General features: G+C 31.6%; 2 protein-coding genes across 2 annotated transcripts; both read right to left on the bottom strand.

Moving 5' to 3' along the window:
* Window positions 1–1,809: 1,809 nt before the first annotated feature.
* On the bottom strand, window positions 1,810–10,632 carry LOC111052283 (fibroblast growth factor 1). The gene is made up of 5 exons (XM_022338916.2): window positions 10,514–10,632; window positions 10,123–10,219; window positions 4,012–4,178; window positions 3,766–3,872; window positions 1,810–2,936 (listed from the first exon to the last, which is right to left on the bottom strand). Exons 2-5 carry the CDS (start codon window positions 10,167–10,169, stop codon window positions 2,745–2,747), a joined length of 513 nt encoding a protein of 170 aa, XP_022194608.2. The 5' UTR covers window positions 10,170–10,219; window positions 10,514–10,632; the 3' UTR covers window positions 1,810–2,744.
* Window positions 10,633–11,943: 1,311 nt separating this feature from the next.
* Window positions 11,944–21,212, bottom strand: LOC111052282 (short coiled-coil protein homolog). The gene is made up of 4 exons (XM_022338915.2): window positions 20,944–21,212; window positions 20,055–20,171; window positions 19,296–19,382; window positions 11,944–14,881 (listed from the first exon to the last, which is right to left on the bottom strand). Exons 1-4 carry the CDS (start codon window positions 21,011–21,013, stop codon window positions 14,739–14,741), a joined length of 417 nt encoding a protein of 138 aa, XP_022194607.1. The 5' UTR covers window positions 21,014–21,212; the 3' UTR covers window positions 11,944–14,738.
* Window positions 21,213–21,366: the final 154 nt, after the last annotated feature.

Genomic DNA, 21,366 nt, shown 5'->3' on the forward strand with positions numbered 1-21,366 from the left:
TGTCTCCTGAAAAACGACCATTTGACTGGACTATAAGTTGTTATCCTATTATATTAAGCGAGCAATTTCTGTATATCTGTTTGTATTTTTCTATTCTAATATCTGATATCATGTTATATGGTTATTTATGTTCGACGGATCTCGAAAACGGCTCTAACGATTTTCACGAAATTCGGAATATACCGTAGTAGGTTTATGATATCAAAATTCGATTGCACTAGGTCTCATCCCTGAGAAAACTCCCTGAAGGACATGAAAAGGATAATTCATCCTTGGAAAAACAGATGATGATTTCGTCGTCTGTCGATAACAGAAGATGTGTGTGCCTGTGTGGGAGATCAGCTGTGTAATCAATTAGCTTATCGTATCTCGCGAGAAATCTAGAAATTTTAATTCACTCGATCAAAATACAGTAATCTGATTTGTTCACATGAGATGGTATATATCATAATATTCAAAGTTAATCATTATTTTACAGCTCTAAGTGATTAGTGAGTGTTATTTTGTTATTCAATTTGGTATGTAAACAATCTAAATTAGAACTTTTATGTTTTCAAATATTTGGACTGAAAATTTCACTTGAATTCAAGTCTATGAAACATAACCTACTTTTTGGAAGATTAAATATTCCAACTATAATTTTTATAGTGGATAAATAAGAAAATTCGAGGAAGAAACAGTTTTGGGCTGTGCCTGTTAGTCCTTCCCCAATCATTTCAAAGAATTGAGTTCTGTTTATCAATGAATAAATAACGAGCAAAGCTTGGTGCCCCGATATTTGGTATTAATAGATAGAATTTACAAAATGTACTTGTTCAGATGATATCTTTATTCCAAAAATCAAACCATTTGAAGATACATTTTGTTCACTTGTGTTATTATTTACTCCTGTAATGTTAAAAAGTAAATACTACCAACAACACAATATCAGTGACAACCTGTTCCAATTTATGATAAATATCGGGGCACCGAGCTCCGCTCTGGGGTACCTACAAAAGCATATAAAAATTATTAAGAAAGAAGAAATTATAATAAATATTCATAGTTCATATAGAAAGGTTCTATCTAATCACAGTGGATTGAGATTAATTCGCAGAGGAATGCAAAAATTTTTCTCACAAAAGCATGTTAAATTTTAATCCTGATTAATTTCACGAGAAACAAATCACAGAAGACCATCTCAAAAAGATGGCTTATCTGATTGGTTCTACTGGAATTAATCAGGATTAAAATTTAACCGGCTTTTGTACAACTGCCACTAGGTACCTGATTGAATTAGGTACAAAAGTTCAACAGCTGAGTCATAATTTTGTCTGAGTCCCACACACATGCACTCGCTCACTCACTTCCACCATCAATAGACGACGAAATTATCAGCTGTTTCCAAGGATGAATAAATTCTTTTAATGTCCTTCAGCGAGTTTCCCTAGGGATGAGAACTAGTGCAATCGAATTTTTATATTATAAACATACTATGTTCTGAATAAAACATTGAATAAGATGTGAATACGTTTTACTAATGAAGAAGTGAACAAGTTTCCTTGATGAAGTGAACACTACTACAGTAAAATTAATATAAGAGTGGCTTAACGGTGCCCATATGAACAAAATTCAATAGACTATTGCACATTGAATGTACTTGTAAAAAATTTTTAAAAGAGTTTCAAATGACATTTATTTTAGAAGTAGAGATTTGTTTCTAATTATTGGATTTGTAATCAACTGCAAGAGATGAAACACTGTATGACAGGGTAGTTTTAAGCAGGGTACGAGTTTTAACACACAGCTTGAACAACATAACGTGTTAGATGAGGTAAACTTTACTTTAATTATTATTATACATCAATTTAATGCAAAGAATATATTAGGCTATTCATTTCTAGCTGTTTGAAAAAGCTCAACTAGAGTACCTACCGTACTGTATTGGTTTTCTAAATACAGTAATGCAATGATGTACTAATATTGGCGAGAATTTATCAATAAAAATCATTTTTGGTAACGAATTAAATTAATTGCAATCTACGGAAATACTGTAAGTTCTAGTTTTATAGTAAATTTAACATTATAATCTAAAAGTTTCAATATAGGAATCATGAACTTTTATGGTGTCTCCTTGAAAACAATTATATAAAATCAAAAAATGTTAATACAAACACTTAGCCTAAATATAATTTATAGTGACTGAAAGCATAGAAATAAGATAGTTTATGCTATATTTTCTGTATGCTGGAAGTCACTTGAAAAGCATAGCCTATTAATACTAAAAAGTACTAAATATGGTACTGTTCCGTTTATAAATATCTTAAAATACTTTCAAATAATGTTACTTTTTGGTAGAAGAGTATATAGGCCTAAATATTCTAGGAATTCACATATTTGAATAAATCAGTTGAAAGGGTTACATTCGATTTGTTGAAAGATGAATAGATACTGTAGATATCTCCTTGTTGAGAGGAGATTCTCTCCTCATTCTGGAGAGATTAACTTTCAGTGGCTCAATAGTATTAAATTAGCTCAATCATTATGATTTCACAAAAACTGTATATTTTTCTGTGTGTCGACCACTAAGAACTTCGATTACATCTCAAGCTTGGTAGTTAAGACTTCTAATGCAGTATCAACAAGTCGTTAGAATATCCTATTCAATAGCAGTTTTTGTTGTACCAGTTGAGTTGAAAAATATAAAATTATCAGAATTTAATAATAATTCGTAATATTTCCCAAGTTTGGAATGAGTTCAAGTGTCACACTCTGCTCTCCGGGGAAGAAACTGGATTGCCTTTTGTCCCCACCGGGGTGTGGTGTCCTGGCTTGGGTTTGCCCGTCTTCTTAATGCCCACATACCACCCGTTATGGGCATACTTGTGCGAAAGGTATGTATTGTAGTTAGCTAGGAATGCTTCAACGAATACTGTGGCTGGTTCATCTCTGTTTGGCTGCAAATAAACCCATATATACGTTTTTAATCTCAATATAATATATAAATAAACTTGAAGAGCACTGCTTTGAATTCTTGTTAATGTTCTCTTTTATCATCAATAGTGTTATCATTCTTATAAATATAGATAGATTATAAACTACACGTAATACTGTACGTATCATTTCATATTATATTGATATAATAGAATAATTTTTATTACACTTGCTCAAAATACAATATGCATAAATATTACAAAGCAATGAAATAATCTGGTGTGCACACTCACATTACTTTCCTTGCCAGTATCAAATATTTCTCAATAGTATGTAGGCCTACTCTTGCTTTGCTTAGGAACTCCTTCAAAGTATTAGTGTAATTTTATCCAATAGAAAAAGGTGGTACTGTATTTACATTTTACTTATTATTAAAATGTATTTCACTTTATTGTTATTAATTGATTTTATGGTCTTCAAATTGCTTATTTCAATCATCATTTTCATATCAATTCTTATGTGCAGTACATTTTTTAAATTGTATTATTATTAATTTCATTATATGAATCTGTCAATAATATTATAATTGATTATCAATATTACCGTATTGATTTAAACATATAATGTGAAGTAAAATGATTATGCAGTAGTGGTATTTATTACCTGTAAATACGGTGTTTAGTTGAATTCTATTATCAAAATAGAATTATTTTACAATCAACTCTCAAAATAAGGTAGTTGATAGTTTTAAACAAATAATATCTTCTACTATAAATAGCCTAATTTATTGATCTTCAAGGATTTTGTTTTCAAATTCATTCAGATCCCAGCACCCGAGAAATAATCACTCACCTCGCCATATAATCCTCCGTGGCGGTTCATAGCCAAATAGAGGTTTGCTTCTATTCCTCGTATTCTTACTTCATTGACTGGTCCAGCAGATGATAGTTCCAACATTGCTGAGTGTGTTCATGAAATAAGACGAAATTGATGATCAATGTTCAACAGAAGAATACAAATTCTTGAATTTTACGAGTCTCTTCTTTAAACAACTGAAACTTGACAATTATAAATCAGACGAAATATTCTGTTCCTTACCATATTTGTAGCAATTCTCATTGACTCCAATGACACTGCCATCTGGCATTATGGCAAGGTGGAATTGAGTGCGACAGTACAGCTGCATTCGAAATCCGTAGTTTGGATTTCCTTCTCTGAATGGCAGTCCTTGGTAAGTTCTCGGGTTTGTTGGGCAAAAACAACGACTGTAAAATGAGAACATTTTCAGAATACTGGTCACAAATATTGTGAAGTTTTTGAAAATTGCAGTACCTACAAAATTATTGTCAACTGGCATGATAAAATAAACCCCCTACCGCTAACGGCTTCGTTATCTATTAAAAATAATTTTAATGAAATCGATTAGAATTGTTCGCATGTTGAATGTGGGGAATGTATAGCGACCGAGTTAAATTACCAGTTGACGCATTGAGGATTATTTTGCACTGGTATAGTAGGGTTACTTGGAAATAATTCGATTACTGGATATTCCTGTTAATCAATCTGTATTTAATAAGTCCAAACAAGGATGTGATTAAGATATTAATATAATCAGTCGTTATAGGTTTTAATCAGTAGGTTGTTCCATAACATTTTAAACACCTCTCTAAATGTTCCATCTATTAACAAATGAAATATGGTGTTCAATATTCATCACTGTTAAAATTTAATAGACTTGTACAACCATGCCAAAACCTTTATAAATGTATTGTTACATCTAGTAAAAATGAGATAGTGTTCTTTGTCATGAATTTAATGAAAAATTGAGTAGGTATATGTAAAATATTGTCGATTTTTTCACAGGGCACTTCAGAAGTAAATACATTATATTATTAATTATTTACAATTATAAAAATTAATAATCCAATTATTTTAAAATAGATGTGGATACAAATATGGATATCCAAGTATTTGTTAAACGATTCAAATTGAGATATCATTGTTTAATAAGTTACATCAATTATCCTTGAATAACTTTCTGGCTAAAAAATACTCAATTTATCATCCAAAGCTACTTTTATAAATAATGTTTCATCACTCTACCTACGGAACCTTTTTAACTTGAATATGTATGGTAACAGAAAATGTAAATTTGAAAGAAAACCAGTATTGTTTTGAGTTATTTTACCTACGTAGCATGTGTGATTTGTATCATTATCAAAGGAATAGGTCTATAGGATCAAAGAAAATGTTCATCATGCTTAAAATTATTAATCCATAAGTATTTATATATTCCGTTATTAGTATTAAAAGGACGTTTAATCCATATCTATATACTTGAATCTTTTGTAAACCCTAGTGTAAATATTCCTCCAGTACGGTTTCCATAATATTCCAGATACAACTCACATCTAAAAGCAGCCTTTACAATAAATTGAATGCCTAATCGTAGTTTTAAAAATACACTAAGTCGAAGTTTTAGCTATTCTTTCTGGAAGTTATCAGGAGGCCTGCGTTGCATAGTGTTTTACTTTTTTAATCTGAGATCGGTTCTCCATAAATAGAACTCCAATTTCGAAATCCATTAATTTTGTATCTTTTGGCAGGCAGCGAAAAAATCTGACAAGGCACCCATGTTACATCAAATGTGAGTTGCCTATACACATACATCATTCAAAATGGATAGCTCATGGTGAGGCTTTGATGGGATATTTTTTGTCGTCTTCTATTTTCAGATGAAGAAATTTCTATCCAAAAATAAAAATTCCATTCAAGTGTTTGAGATGCTGCTCTTGTTTCTCTAGGGACCTTTTTATACAAATTCTTCTTTTCATCAGATCCATTGCAGACAATCAGACATAAATTTCAATCTGATAAATTATATATTATCAAGTATATATAATAATACATTAAATTATCCAAACATTGTTAGAATATTTTTTGTAATTAAATTGTTAGATATACTCTCGGTTCCATGATGATGAATAAAAAAAGTTGTGGTCAGATTTAAAATTGATAATCAGTTATAATTGCATAGGTACTGACTATAAAGAGGTCCAGGTTGCTATCATTCGACAAAGCAGATAGCACTATCCTTTTCTAGCTCTGCAACGTTGCCAAATCGTTTTCTAATAATGTAGAAATATAATCAACCAACAAAATATTTAATATCAATTATAAAAATTTATTATTGACTTTAAAAAATATATTTTCTTGGCGCATAAAATATAATTGATTATTTTAAACAAAAATGAATAGTTAATATTACATCAGATACACCGGTATCAGCTAACATCTATAGAAGGCAGTGCTTAACTGGAAAGATAAAGTTGATTTTATTTGCAAATGAATTTCAATTTTGATTATTTCTCTGCAAGGCTGAGAATCGGCAACGCTGTTCTCCTATTTTTCTCCACTGTCATTATAACGTGAACCTCTTTGTATAGCAATAGGTGCCAATTGCGAATGGATGGAAACAAAAGGTTTATGAAAATTTGTGAATCCAAAATGACAACCATTTCTTGGAAAAAGTTACGGAATAGAGAGATGCCACACAAGATTGAATAAATATACCTACCCATTGGATTTGATGATTTATTTTCAACAATTTTTCAATTTATAGGGATACTGATTCTGCAGGCATTGAAATTGATAATACGGCTACTAATAATTTGCATAGTCCCTCTGTTAGTCTTGAAGATGTACTGAATGCGATGAATAAAGTAAGCCAATCGGGATCTGGGGGCCCTGATGGGGTGCCAGTATTCAGTATGAAGAGCTGCTCTAACATGCTTATCGAACCTTTGAAATTCTTTTTCAACCCCTCCCTTGAATCAAATATTTTCCCTGATAAGTGGAAAGTTTCCAGTCTAGAAATTTTGTTAATAATAAACCTTCCTATTTGTATATAGAATTGTTTTGCTAAGGTATGTGAAATGATTCTTTGCAGTTATATTCAATCATGTTCGGGATAGAATTAGTGAGATTCAACATCAATTTGTTTAAGATAGATCAACCACAACTAACTTGGTAGAATTCAGTCAGAGGGTCTCGTAAGTTTTAGATGTTGGTGGTAGGGTTGATGATGTTCACACTGACGTGTCACAGACATTCGACTCAGTAAATCATTGCGTATTGTTTGAAAAAACCATCCCTATGTGGTTTAAGCATGTTCCTACTCTCCTTATTCAAAACTACTTTTGTTGGCAGAAAGCAGTATATGTGCAGATGCTGAATTACCGGTCAAATAATTTTGTGAATATTTCTGGGGTTCCTCAGGGATCAAATTTGGAACCACTTTTTTTTATTAATGATTTTCCCAGTGTCATAGCTCTAACTCTAATGTTCTACACTGTACGCCGACGATTTCAAGCTCTTCAAAAGAATATTGTTTATTGTTTTTGAAGGGACGGATTCAAGGATCCAAAGGTTCAAAGAACCCCACACGTCAACCGAAGCTTATTGTGTTCCCAAGTAGTATGTTAGTTAGGCAAACCAATACCTGTGTCCTTTACAAGAACCATGAGTTTTTCCCTATACTAACATACCATTCATGACCTGGTTGCTTGTCGCAATCCAGTGTGATATGCTTGGCAGGCTCTTCAGACTGGTGTGTCCTCGAGACCTATGTGAGTTTCACTCCTGGCCTTCTTTGAAGGTCCTTCCGCTGAGGAAGGGGTGGCCAAGTTGCCTCTAGGGTGCTCGGCCACCCTTGACTCAGCCTCTTGACCCACATTTGTGCCTGGAGTTTCACCCATCTCTGGTCTCTTGGGTTTTCTCTTTATGCCCCTCCGGAACTTCGCAGGGTCAGAAGCCTCACCTCGCCCAAGAAGTCTTGCCTAAATGGCCGCCCTTCTTTGAGCAGTGGTGAGGTTTAGTCACACCACCCAAAATTCGTGACCTACATGAGTTCCACTCCTGGTCTTTTTATAGGTCCTTCCGCTGAGAGAGAGGACGCCAAACTGCCTCTAGGGCGCCCGGCGCCCGGCCACCCTCGACTTAGCCTCTTGACCTACATTTGTGCCTGGAGTTCCACCCATCTCTGGTCTCTTGAGTTTATCTTTTTGCCCCTCCGAAACTGCCCTGATGGGGCAGATCCCGTGGGTTTGAAGGCAAGGCAACTTCTAGAGTTGCTTTAGAAGTTGCCTTGAGATCCATTTTAGTCGCCTCCTACGACAAGCTTGAATACTGTGGGTGAATTCTTGTTTTCAACACATTCTTGAGTTCGATAATCGACTCAAAACACCCCCCAACCCACAGGGGGCTTCAAAAGAATAAGTAATATTAATGATTTTAAGCTCTTCCAGAGTGATGTGTCTGTGTGGGTGGTGTCAGGCTAATGGGTTGGATGTGAATGTGGGAATGTCAAGAAGATCACCCGTCAGAGAAACATGCTATTGAACATTGCTGCCTGCAATGTAAACGGTATGATTATTAAGAAAGTAGATAATTTCAAGGACTTGGGAGTTGTTACAGCAAGCTCAATTCCTCTCTGCATGTTGAAAGGATAAGTAAAGGGTAATAAGGCATATCATCAGCTTCGATTATCGTCAGAACACACATTTCAACATAAAATTCATTATCTGCTCACATTTCAACAGCATAAGGACTCTCTCCTGTTCAAGAAACTTATTTGCAGCGTTGTAGAGTATGGTTGTGTGGTTTGGAACCCATATCAGAATTCGCTGATCCGACCTCTGGAGTATGTTCAAAACAGATTTCTCAGATATTATTGTATTTTAAAAAGTTTAATGATACTGTACATGCCCCTTCGACTTTCCCACATCACAGATCAGATTCATGTTCAATGTGGAATCATTGAAATATTGAGACTTGATTTCTGAATGTATACATTTCTGCAGTGCCTCGGCGTTCTAGTTTTGAATTCTTTATACCTAATTGTAATGCTTCCAAGTCATCAGAATTCTCCTATATACCATACAGTTTCAATTCCTTCTTGATTTGTCATTTGATTACAGACGCTTCCATAGTGGTTGTAGACGACTTCTGCGAGAGTGACTGTCAGGTGTTTTTGTGTGTCGCTTGTCTGTTGAGTTAGTGTGTCTGTTTATTGAATACGCATTATTTAAACTGGTTCTCAAGGGCTTAATCAACACTGGTTCTGGTTTTATTTGTTCATTTTTTTCTTGTTATTGTTTGTCTGGGAAATAATTTAAAAAAATAGGTATTATAGAGTACCTAATATGTATCAACAAGCTTTATTTTTACCTTAATTATTCAGTTTTCAGTTAGATAATTGTGTTTCCAATATAGTTGAGCATGCAAGTCACCTTCTGTAATTTGATATCTACTTCATAATATATCCATACCTTTAGTAAAATTTTGTTATTATTTCTTTCTCTTGTCGTTTATCCAAATTTATAGTTGTATTGCAACTTGTAATGATGTTGGTTTATTCCACATATTTCCTTTTTTGTATAAAATTCTTATTTCCAATAGGCATAGTATTTAATTTTATTTTTAATAATCTTACTTTTTTGTATTCTGGCTTATGTATAATGAATCATTGTAATTATTGTGTTATGGAAGCAATTTTTGGGAGAAATCCTGTTTGCTTCCATGTTTTCATAAATAAATAATATTTCTCAATCTTAATAATTTAATACTCCTTAAGTAGGATAGTCACCACCAAAAAGAAAACGTATTCATCACAATTAAACACTTTTTCTATAACAAGTAAATCGTACATAAAATACACAAGAACACATCAGCAGCTCTCCTACCGCTAGTAAATAAAATGAATCTTCAAAGAAATGAATAGACCATACGGTAATAGTCTTTTTTAATATTAATATTGGAATCATTTCAAAAGCATTGTTTAAACTATTAAAAAAAACACTTGATGAATAATTAATTCGCAGAATAATAAATCAGTTACTCAGGCAAATTATTTTGAGAAATCTTTATTGGATTCCTTATCGAAGTAGTTGAATCAAATTACTGTATGCTTGTCATCCTATGATGAAAAATATTTCTTAGGTTGAACAGAAAGTAAGCTAAGATTTCACAGGGATATCAGCTAATACGTTTGATGGATTGAATTATTGAATAATGGATTGATTTATAAAACATAGGTATTAAAAATTCTTTGTATTGGAGTTGAATGAGAATACCAAAATATATACGATATGAATAACTCATCTCAACAATCTTGTGAAAATAATTACTATAAAATTTGCAAAAACTTACCTGTTCGATCCTGAAGCCTCATCATTCTGATCAGTATCTTCAGACATCTTAAATTATATTTTGCTTTCAACACTCTAATAACCGATCATCACTTTCGCTATAAAGAAATTCAATTCAAATTTTGTTTACCAATTACATTGATCAAACAATCCTGAAATAAACTATGAGGAAGTACAATATAGAATTGAATACAGAGCACAGTATAGATCACGTATAAATTAAATAAAGATTATTTCTGATAATGCCTCTCCCACTATTTTAACAAAAGCATATATTCTGATGATACATAATGAGCTATGATAACTTTTTAAAAGAATGTTTCATTCAACACACAATTATAAAAAACAGCGAAAGATCTTGTTTGAGTTTAGAGAGAACATAGAGATGTTACCGTATCTACTAAGTGGGCAGCAACACACTGAACGAAGTTCAGACTTGATATGAAGGCGAAGCACATGCTTGGAACTAATTTCAAGCATCTTAAATCTGTGGGAGTTGAATGAATGAATGAGAGAGTAAACTCTTGGGACACTTGCCAGCAGCTTGTATTGGTACAGTCTGAGCTAAAAATTTAGATTGTTTTGGTCAATACTAGCAGTGAGATCACACGGTATTTTATCTTGTACATAATTTATTCTTATCAATGGAGACATCGATTAACCATAAACATAATATATTACACTTTACAAATTAGAAGAAAATACAATCTTTTCTTTTCATCTTTTCATTGTGTCTGAACTACAACTTCTTTACAAAGTTATTTTAAAGAGTTTCGTCATGGAAAACAACATAAATTCACCGATGAGCCACAGTATTATTGTACGGCACTAGGATGGATGACCGTAGAAGCTAAAAGCTAAATTATGTTTTTAAAATAGTTAATTTTGAAACCCATCTGGTAGGTACTTCAATTTTAACCATATTCAATCTTCAACGCACAAGACTTGCGCTTAAATAGGCATAATTTTTAGCAAAGAAATATCTTCATTAGGCCAGATTCTTTGTGCAGACTACAGCAATATGCAAGGAAAATGCGACGGAATAGGGAGTTATGACGAGATTAGAAGGTGGAGATCGTCGCCGTCAGTCGAATCGCAGTGGTGTTCACAACGTTTTACAGTTTACACAACATATTTGTTGCAATCCATTTTTGAACTGTCTAATTTTTCAATATTAGTTATTAATAACTATTATATTAATTTAAATATTAGTTATTGATAACTAAAAATATAGAAAAAATATATTGTTCAACATCCCTTTTGTGAGAACTACTCATCACTATAATTCGTTTCTTATTAAAAGTCCAAGATTATATAATACTTTGAATGAACATATAGATCCGTTTTCGAACTCATTTAATGTAGGCCTATTTAAGAAAAATTGTGAAATGAATTTATCTTGTAGCTCGTTTGAGTCATGAAATGTTTTGAGCTCTGGCTGAAACTCTTTTTGTTTTCTTTATCTTTATTATTAATTTTTATTATTTCAATTTTTGATTTACTTTTTATCTTATTCTCTTCTATATTTTTTTCCATAATTTTTTTTCATCTTTCAAGTTTTCTTTATTATGTAGTATAGTTATCTATTAATTGTGTAAAAAAGACTCTTCATGGTATTGTCTTTATGCGCCTTTATATGTATATCAATAAATGAATAAATAATATTAAACAATTATACTGTAGTGTCGTTGAAAATAGTTGAAAAACGGATTATTACTTGCAGTTTGTCATGGATAGTGAAATATTTGTTGCATTTATTTGTAAATCAATTTCCTTTATAAATTCTTTTAATTTTTTCCAATTATGAATAATTGTATAAATATTTCATGAGAAAAAATTTAATGACGTCAAAAAGTTTATTTTTCTTTCAATTAATTTTACGTACAAAAACCAAAATACGGAATCACAATTTGGACAAATAATCAGATTATTCAATATTCAAATTCATTGCTCGATGGATTTTCAGGTGTAAATTCATTGTTGGGTGGATTTTGTGGTGTACGTTTCTTTAATTGCAATTTTCTCTGTGGTTTTTCTCTAGATTTACATGAGCGCAGCCCAGTTAACCAATTCAAGGCATCATCTACTAGAATGTCGCATCTTCTGCGCTTTCCGGATTTTTTCCTCAACTCTGATTTTTCTATAACTTCATCTTGAAAATACTCCAAAATACTAGGCGTTTCAATATGGGATGACATATCCAGAGTCTCGTCATTTCTACGTTTTCTTGAGCTATTTCTGGATACCGGTCTCAATTCAATTTTTTCTTGAATGGAATCAGAACTAGTAGAAGTTGCATCTAGTTCATTTAGAATCAGTTGCTTTTTGCCTTTTTTTGATTCGATTTTTCCTTGGACACACTTACAAACAATTCGACTTCCACTAGCTAATGATGAAAGCGATTCTTCATCTAGAAATACTGTATATACTGTTTTAGAGCATACTTCATCTCCTAAATTTTGCTCTGATTTTGATGGAGAATTTTCACTAAGTTTGGAAGTTTTTCCAATAAAATTTAACAATTTTTGATCTTTTATTACAGGAGAAACGTCATCTATTTGTGATTTTTCTTTGTGAGGTTCATTTTTCAACTGAATAGATATGTCACCTGAACATTCTTCTTGTAGCGTTGTTATCGATTCCACATTCTCAATTTTTAAATTTGTTTGAGAATTACTCTTGTTTTGTTCCATATTCTTTTGTGAATAAAATTTTGGAGATAAAAAATAATGTTTACAAGAAATTTTAAACAAAGTCCTGAACGTGATTGTAAATTTGAAAATTTTAAATGTGAATTATTATAATATTGAAACTCCATGACAACGGAAAGTTGTTTAAGTAACTTATTTCAATTCAGATGTAAAAGCTCAAAGCTGTGATAATTTTATAGGATAAGAAAAATATTAGATTAATGAAAATCAATTTAGCTAAGACAGGAATAATAATTTTATTTATGTTTGTACAAAAGACAATTTGAGTACAGATCAAATAAGTAATAATATAATGTTTTTAAATAAAATAATTCGTTGTTAAAAATGCTTTGATAAATTACTATTAAAAAGTTCACAGAATGCATTTTGACAGTAATAAAACATAATTATACATTGAAGATACCAATTGATACATTCTAAATAGACGAACTAGATTAATTTACATTTTGAATTTTCTTTGGGTGAAATTAGAAAAACAGCCAAATATTATTTAATAGGGAATCTTAGTATTCTTATTATTAGAATAATACTAGAATACTAAGACTAATACTAGATAGTCTTATTAGTATTTTAATAATTTTAGTTCTCAGCACAGTCATTCACATTATAATATAAATAGACATGGATCAAAATTATATTCAATTAATTTAATACAAAAAAATAATATGAAACGTTTTTGGTACCGGCACAGATTAAAAATTTAGATAAGGTAACGCAACCCCTGAGGAAATCCAGTTATCCCATAGAAAATCCCCTGAGTCTAAAAGAGGTCAAATTATTTATAACTAAAATAAAAATAAGTGTAACTGTAATGATCTGAAAAGCTGCATCAAAAATAAAGATCAAATTCTTTACTCTATAAATAGTTTATCAAAGTTTGGCAAGAATAAAAAGATGTACTAAGTACGTTTCTTGTAATGTGCGTATTGGAAACGCAAATGTGTTTCTTGATAACCCACAACATGATTTTTTTATTACTGATCAATCATCATTATTTATAAAAACATACAGTGGAGTGTTAATTTACGCTAGGAGTATTGTAAGAATGTTATGTGTTAGGTGGAATGGGCATGGCACTTTCTTCTGTCTCTTGATATTTGCTTTCTTATACTTGCTAGCTTGCTAGAGTTTGAAATAATAGTAGTGAGTATAGTGATGTTCTGCTGATACAAAATAAATACAATAATTATAATTTACATTGTAGTTCAATACTTACATTAAATAAAGAATTATAAATTATATATAATATGCGGATATTTCTTATGCACAATAGTGTACACTACGCTATATAATGAAATGGAAATATTACTAATTTATTTTAAATAAATTAAACACATTTTTGAGTTAAACTATTACATAACTCACTTAAAAAAATTAATATCGATATAAATTCCAATCATTTGAACAACTTGCATTTCACACGTGCAACCATTAATAATAAATGAGACTTGAAGTCGATATCATCACATTAAGCCTCAGTTTTCATAGAAGAAAACCTGATTTCGGTATTATAATTATTGTAGACTAGCATTAAATTCTAAAGTAGTTAGAACAGCTAGCACTCAACACATACACTAGATCTTGAATAAAGCTCGATGCTGTTTCATCGGAAAACATTTAAAAATGCATTTGATTCCGAGTATAGTAATACGTCAAGTTAAATAATATTATACTAATTATATAGTTATATTTTAATAAGCGAATAAACAGATCTCTGCGCACATTAATAACTGGAATTTCACATTCCATAAACGATCTATGAATCAATGTCCCGGTTTACAATCAATCAGATTCATCGTGTTATGGCATAACGTGCAATATAATAAAATTAAAATGAACCTGATAAATTGTAAACTTCCATAGTATCATCAATTAATATTAAAACTGTAACTAACGCTAGAAAAGATTACTTCTTCTTTGTTTTAGGTGAAGTAGACTGGAATACACTCGATGCCGACATCAAGTTTTCAATGTACTGCCCTAAAACTTGATTTTCTGAGCGAAGTTTCAGGTTTTCCTCTTTTACACTGTCCACCCTCTGAGAGAGATCTGTGAAGAAGAAAACATATTTAAAATACTAAACATCACTCTATGAATAGAAAATGTTCTATTCTTTGATTGTATATGATCAAATATTATTATACTCTAGAAAAGGGTAACATATCAATCAAAAGAGCAAGCATTATTTTTTAGAAATTTTCTGGCTTGGAAACCGAATAGTTTCTTGTATTTGCTCAATGACGTTCTAATATACAGAGTGAATCATATGTATAGGAACCCTTCAATAAGTTGGAGACTGTTGTAGATATCATACTGTAACTTTCAGGATAGGTTATTGGTCAAATAACCTTTTGACGTACGGTACAACTGAATTTCAACCCCTCATAAGGGGGTGACGTAGGGGTTGTAAATAGAATATTTTAAAAGTAAACACCCATTGTGTGGTACATCATTTTAAAGGCCTTTTTGAAACAAGAAAGACGACATCAATCAAAATGTTCTATGATACTTGTATCAAAAATGGCGGCTGATCAAAGTTTTAGTTTTTAAAGAAATGAGGAATTGTAACTCAAATATTCTGAATGTAAACACCCATTGTGAGAAACAACATTTTCAAGGCCTTTTCAAAACGATAAAAAAGACACCAATAAAAATGTTCTATGACAATTTTATCAAAAATGGCCGCTGATTGAACTTCATCAATTATTTATTTAAAAGCTAAAACTTCAATCAGCCGCCATTTTGGATAAAAGTATCATAGAACATTTTTATCGATGTCATCTTTCTCGTTTTGAAAAGGCCTTCAAAATGATATTTCTCACAATGGGTGTTTACATTCAAAATAATCGAGTTACAACCCCTCATTTCTTTAAAAACTAAGGGCCGTTTTCGGAGCTCGGGATTTAGCTAAGTTCTAGACTTTAACTGGCTTTAAACTCTGGAGTCAGAAAATTGGCTTTCCGAGTCAGAGCGTTAACGTAGTTGAGGACTTAAATAGACTCTGGAGTTTAGAGATCATGTTAGACCCTGAAGTTTATAATTTCGCTTTCTGAGTGAAGGGCTTATAAGTCCAGGACTTGAATTAGATTCTCGCCTCTTTCTGAGTCAAGGATTTATCAAAAATCGTTAAGTCCAGGACTTGAAACAGCAAATTGATGTTATCTTTCTTTTTTAAAAGGCCTTAAAAATGATCTACCGTACCACACAATGGGTGTGTACATTTAAAATATTCTATTTAAAACCCCTACGTCACCCCCTTATGAGGGGTTGAAATTCAGTTGTACGTCTAAAGGTAGAGTATTTGACCAATAACTTATCCTGGAAGTTACAGTATTATATCCACAACAGTCTCCAATTTATTGAAGGGTTCCCATACATATGACTCACTCTGTATAAAATAATATATTTGTTCTTTGCCTAACCTATGGTCTTCAATATGGTGACCAATATCATAATGTGCACTAAAATGAAACTAAGGCCTCTATTAGACTAGTTCCCGTGCAGTCAACTGAACGGTTGGTCGCTTACTCGGTCACCGGCCATTTTCACGCCGATTTCTCACCGACTCGACACCCATAATATCCTCTGATTTGCTGAGAATTCAGCCGTCTATTATAATTATCCAATTGAATCACATTCTGGGATATCTCAAATGTGCGAAAATCTGCTGGAGTGTCATTCATATTAGTCCAGGCAATGAATGCTCAAAAGAGAGTATATAGGGAAAAGTTTGGAAGACAATTTTTGACCCCGCAGTTCCGTTCATGGTAGTAGGGAGGTAAACATATAAAAAGTCCCCACCCCTACCCCATGGGCTTAGGGGGTGGGGGTGGTTCAAAGGTACCATTTTTTGGTTTCTCGCATAGAACTCGAAAACTATGCATCTTTTCTAGTTTTCGAGATATTCGCTCTTGAAGGTGTGACATTTTGAAAAAACACGTTTCTCTTCCATTTTTTTCTATTTTTGCTCATAACTTTTTAAAAATCTATGGTAAAAATCCATGCTGATTATGAGCTCATAAAGCATTAAATTCAATTTTATGTATAATTTCACACTTTTACGCATTTCCCTACAACTGTTGCAGCAGTGTTGAGTGTGAAATCTCCAGTTTTCAACAGTAGACCAATTGACATAGGAATTTGGAGGGAAAGTTTTGAACACAATTTTTGACTTTGCAACTTTGTTGAGATTAGTTGAGAGGTGAACATATCAAAAGTCCTCATTCCTTACTCATGTGCTAAAAGGATAAGGGTGGTTTGAAAGTTGCATTTTCAGCTTTTTGCTTCCACGCTCATATCTTGAGAGCAATACGTTCAACCGACATAACTAATCGTAATTTGTGTTTATTCTCCAAAATTATTGAACTTTTTTAATCAATACGAGCATAATGCAATTTAAAAGTCAAGGCCTTTCCTTTTACCTTTAAAACCCTAATTAAACAGAGCCTATTCAAACATTCTAATTTGCAACGGTGTAGCTGACTAGACTCCCTGTGTATCAGCCTGCAACGTAAACAAGATGCTGTAAGAATGTACAGAGTGAACGGCACAACGTCCCACTTGTTTCTGTTTGTCTTAAAAAGACACTCGCAAATCTGAGGCACTCCTTGGGTGGGGAGTGCCTCTTTACTGCATGATTTCAATTTGTCTAGTGTTCAGTTCAAATTAAAGTTTATTTCCACAAAGTAACAAATTAACTATAGGCCTACATCACAAATGTGATGAATTGAAATCAACTCAAATAAACAAAATTCCTCACTGAGAAATAATAAATTAAACAATAATAGTATCAATACTTCTATTCCTAACTAGTAAAAATTATAATGTACAATCAAACAATTGGAACCGTTTTGGGCGTAAACCTGTGGTACTTTTCTGTAAGTTGTGTGATTCTAAATGATTAAATAAATAAATAGACTGAATGGATTGAGGATTATTTTATCATTACATGACTATTATTATTTTTAACCTAATTTGTTCAAAAAATACAGCATTCTTCCTGTAAAAGACCTCTTCAAATATGATATCTTATTAAATAATTATTTTTCTAATAACTATAAAACGTCAAGTAGAATTTTGCAAGAGCGAAGACAAGGCGCTGCATATAAGAGGTTTATTGGGCCCGAATACAATAACCATCATGGTAAATGTGAACTTAGTTATCTTGTACCTACTATTTTCAATGAGTTGCCACATGATTTCATTGGTCTGGATAGAATTTCAATTGTTAAAAATAAGATGAAACATTTTCTGTTGAATAATTTGAGTGAATTTGAATGATCCTTTTTTCTCTTTTTTTATCTACTTTTTTCTTGTGTATTATTATTTGCGATAAGCAACAACTGAAATCCCATTGTTTTATTATAGTCATTGCTACACAATACAAATTAAATTAATATTATCAATGTATCAATAAATTATTTTTCTACTTAAGATTTACAACTATTTTTCTTTTGATATGATTTGGATTAAAATTAATTATTTTTGAGATCACTGATTGATTATATCAATGTACTATTTCTATGTTTTTTTCTTATAAAAATATAATGTAAAACTTTACTCCTCCAGTCAAACCTTCTTTAGAAGGTTTCGGAGAATTTATTTTTCGTCTGGTAAGATATATTTTTTTGAAATTTTCCACTGATAAGGAAATTGCTTTGTTTATTATTCTTCATTTTTTGTTTGTAAGATTTCTTTTTATAAGTGTATTTTTCATTTTTGTTTGTTATATTTTCTGTAATAAATTCCCTTCTTCTGGGGGTACCAGGATGAAGGAAAAAGGAAAAGGATTATTATTATTAGTATTATTCAACACACCTAATAGCATAAGCTTGGTGGAAATCTACTAGCATAAGAGAGAATTTGTCTGCCAGTATGAGTAGCACCCTAATACTAAGAGAAGAAAAAGAAAAAAAATACTGAACTCGAGGATTTCTGAACATAGGTAATTCTACTCATAATAAAATTGGGTTTTACCTAAGGAAAGGTTAAAAAGAAAAGGTTAAATTAGGTTTTGGGTTTTAAATGGAAATATGTTAATATTGTTTGAAATGTGTTCATAATTTAAAAACACAAATAAAGAAAAGTTGAAATACTCGCACATTTGTGACATCGCACTTATAAATTACACGCACTGGGTGTTGTGTCGGTGAGAAATCGGTAAGATTGAAGCCCACTACTGTTAAAGTACGTTAGTTTTTGTAGGGTGCCACATATAGGCTGCCGGTGTGTTTATCAGGCTCGGTTGCCAAAATGTGGCTGCCCGACTGGCTGCCATAATCTAATAAGGGACAAATTGTAAATTTTATAATAATTTGTTGATAATTGTAATAATGTCATTATCAAATTAATAGACCACTATTATTCAATTAACTCGAGTATATTACAGTAATATTACAGTTTTTCTAATTATTTGTCTATTAAGGATAGAAATAATTGGAAATCTTGAATCAAGGCCACATACCGTCCAAAGTATTTTGAAGTTCCAATACTTGAGATATCAAACGAGCTTTCTCTTCTTGCTCATCAGGACTCATATCTGGATCCAAACCTGTAATCATCGTCTATTTTTATTCCATATTCTAAACTATTTTTTATGTTTATAAGTAAATTCATCTAACTAAATAATAGGAATGAATCATAGTAGCCTACTCATTTACAATTACAATTGTACAAAAAATTGTCGTAAAATAAATATTTATAATACAGGTACTTGGAGGTGAGTTTCATTGAGATCAATATTTAATAAGGTCTAATAAAGTATAGTATTTCAGTATTTTAGGACCCGGTTGCACAAAAGCCAGTTAAAATTCAATCATAATTAAAATCTATGAGGACCAATCAGAGAAAGCGTTTTTGAAAATGAGCCTTCTTAGATTGGTTTTTGTGGCATTAAATCATGATTGGAATTTGACAGGCTGTTGTGCAACTTGAACTGAGTCCTTTTTCAAAAAATAAAAGAAAAAAGGCACTTGAGTATGGCATGAATGTAGAAACTGATTTTAAAATACTGCAAGGGAAGACATACTAGTTTTTTATAATTACAAAAATAACATAAACTTTAAATCCATTCTAGACGCAAATTATACCGACATATATATTTATCATATACCTATATGATAATATATAACATAGCCTATAATATCTCATGAGAGATATTTGATTGCAGTTTAAGTTTAATTGAGTATTTAAAAATATTTCAATAATAATGAAAAAAACTTACTGTTGGGTCCTGGACTGCTACTTCCATTTGTGAATGTGGATGGAATAGAATCGAGACTGCGACCTCTCAACATGGGATCAGAAGCCTCTGTCATATCTCCATCTTCTGAGATTACGGCTAAAAATATACATTCATGTTCAAAAATAATCTTACATGAAAAATATGCCAATGTAACTTATTTCTGTGTAGCCACAGCCATATTTCAAATAAAAACCATGAAGAGTTTAGATTAATTAGAGTGAATAATTTTTTTAGGCGTCAACTTTCAGCTTCATTTATTTCTGTTTCTTCCTAACAATATGAAAACGGACAGGGTCTATCCCTAAATGAGCAATGATTTATTTGTTGTGCACTGTCATTATGGAATCAACAGTATAAAGACAACATTTTGAGCAAACACAAAAAAAATGAAAATTAGACATAAAATAATAAAATTAAAAACAAGATTCAGCCAGCCCTATTCTACTGGTTGATTCCAACTTGCAACACTTGCACGACAATGCTCTTTCAAAAAAAATCCAGTAAGTTACCTAAAAAGGTTAAAATTTTTTTAAAAATCTAGTAGAGAATCTAGGGAAGGGTTATGTCTCCAATGACATTCAACTTTTTTGAAAGAGTGGCATCACAAATGAAGACTATAGTTGAACAATATAGGCCTACTATTAATCAATCAGAATATTATTTTGAAAGACTCAGATAAAGTGAATCCAAATATTACAGTATACAGTACCTTAGTAAGTTATAACTTTCTTTATCTGGTTTATCTTGATGAAACATCCAAATAAATACAAGGCTGCTCGAGACTATGAGTAACTTACACGTATAGTCTTTCTCTTAACTGTACTCAAAAATATTATGAGTTACTTTTAAAAATTAATCAAATACATACCTTGTGGATCGTCATCCGCTAAAGGAATATTATTCATATCATCGTGAATCTTGGTCCCAGATATTTCCATGTTTGTGCGAGAACTTTTACAGAATTATAGCACTAATATCATGAAATACACAGATATTCCAAAGTTGTACTTTTGATTATGCTACTTTCAAATAAATTAATTTATATTTTATATTGTCAATACATTTTCTAGCAGACATCTCAATCTCAATTCACATTCACACACATCATGGATGGACGCAAACATTAAACTGGAACAGCTGTTAACAGATTTTTTTTAAATCATGTAAAAGATCTATCAGGAGAATATAATATAAATTAATTTCTTAAAAGTGTAATATTCATCAAACCGAATGAAAAATGATGAATAATCTTTACGTTTTGATCAGATCTTATTTTTTGAAAAACAGCAAA

The sequence above is a fragment of the Nilaparvata lugens genome, chromosome 7 (assembly GCF_014356525.2).
Source record: "Nilaparvata lugens isolate BPH chromosome 7, ASM1435652v1, whole genome shotgun sequence".
In the NCBI taxonomy this organism is placed as follows: domain Eukaryota; kingdom Metazoa; phylum Arthropoda; class Insecta; order Hemiptera; family Delphacidae; genus Nilaparvata; species Nilaparvata lugens.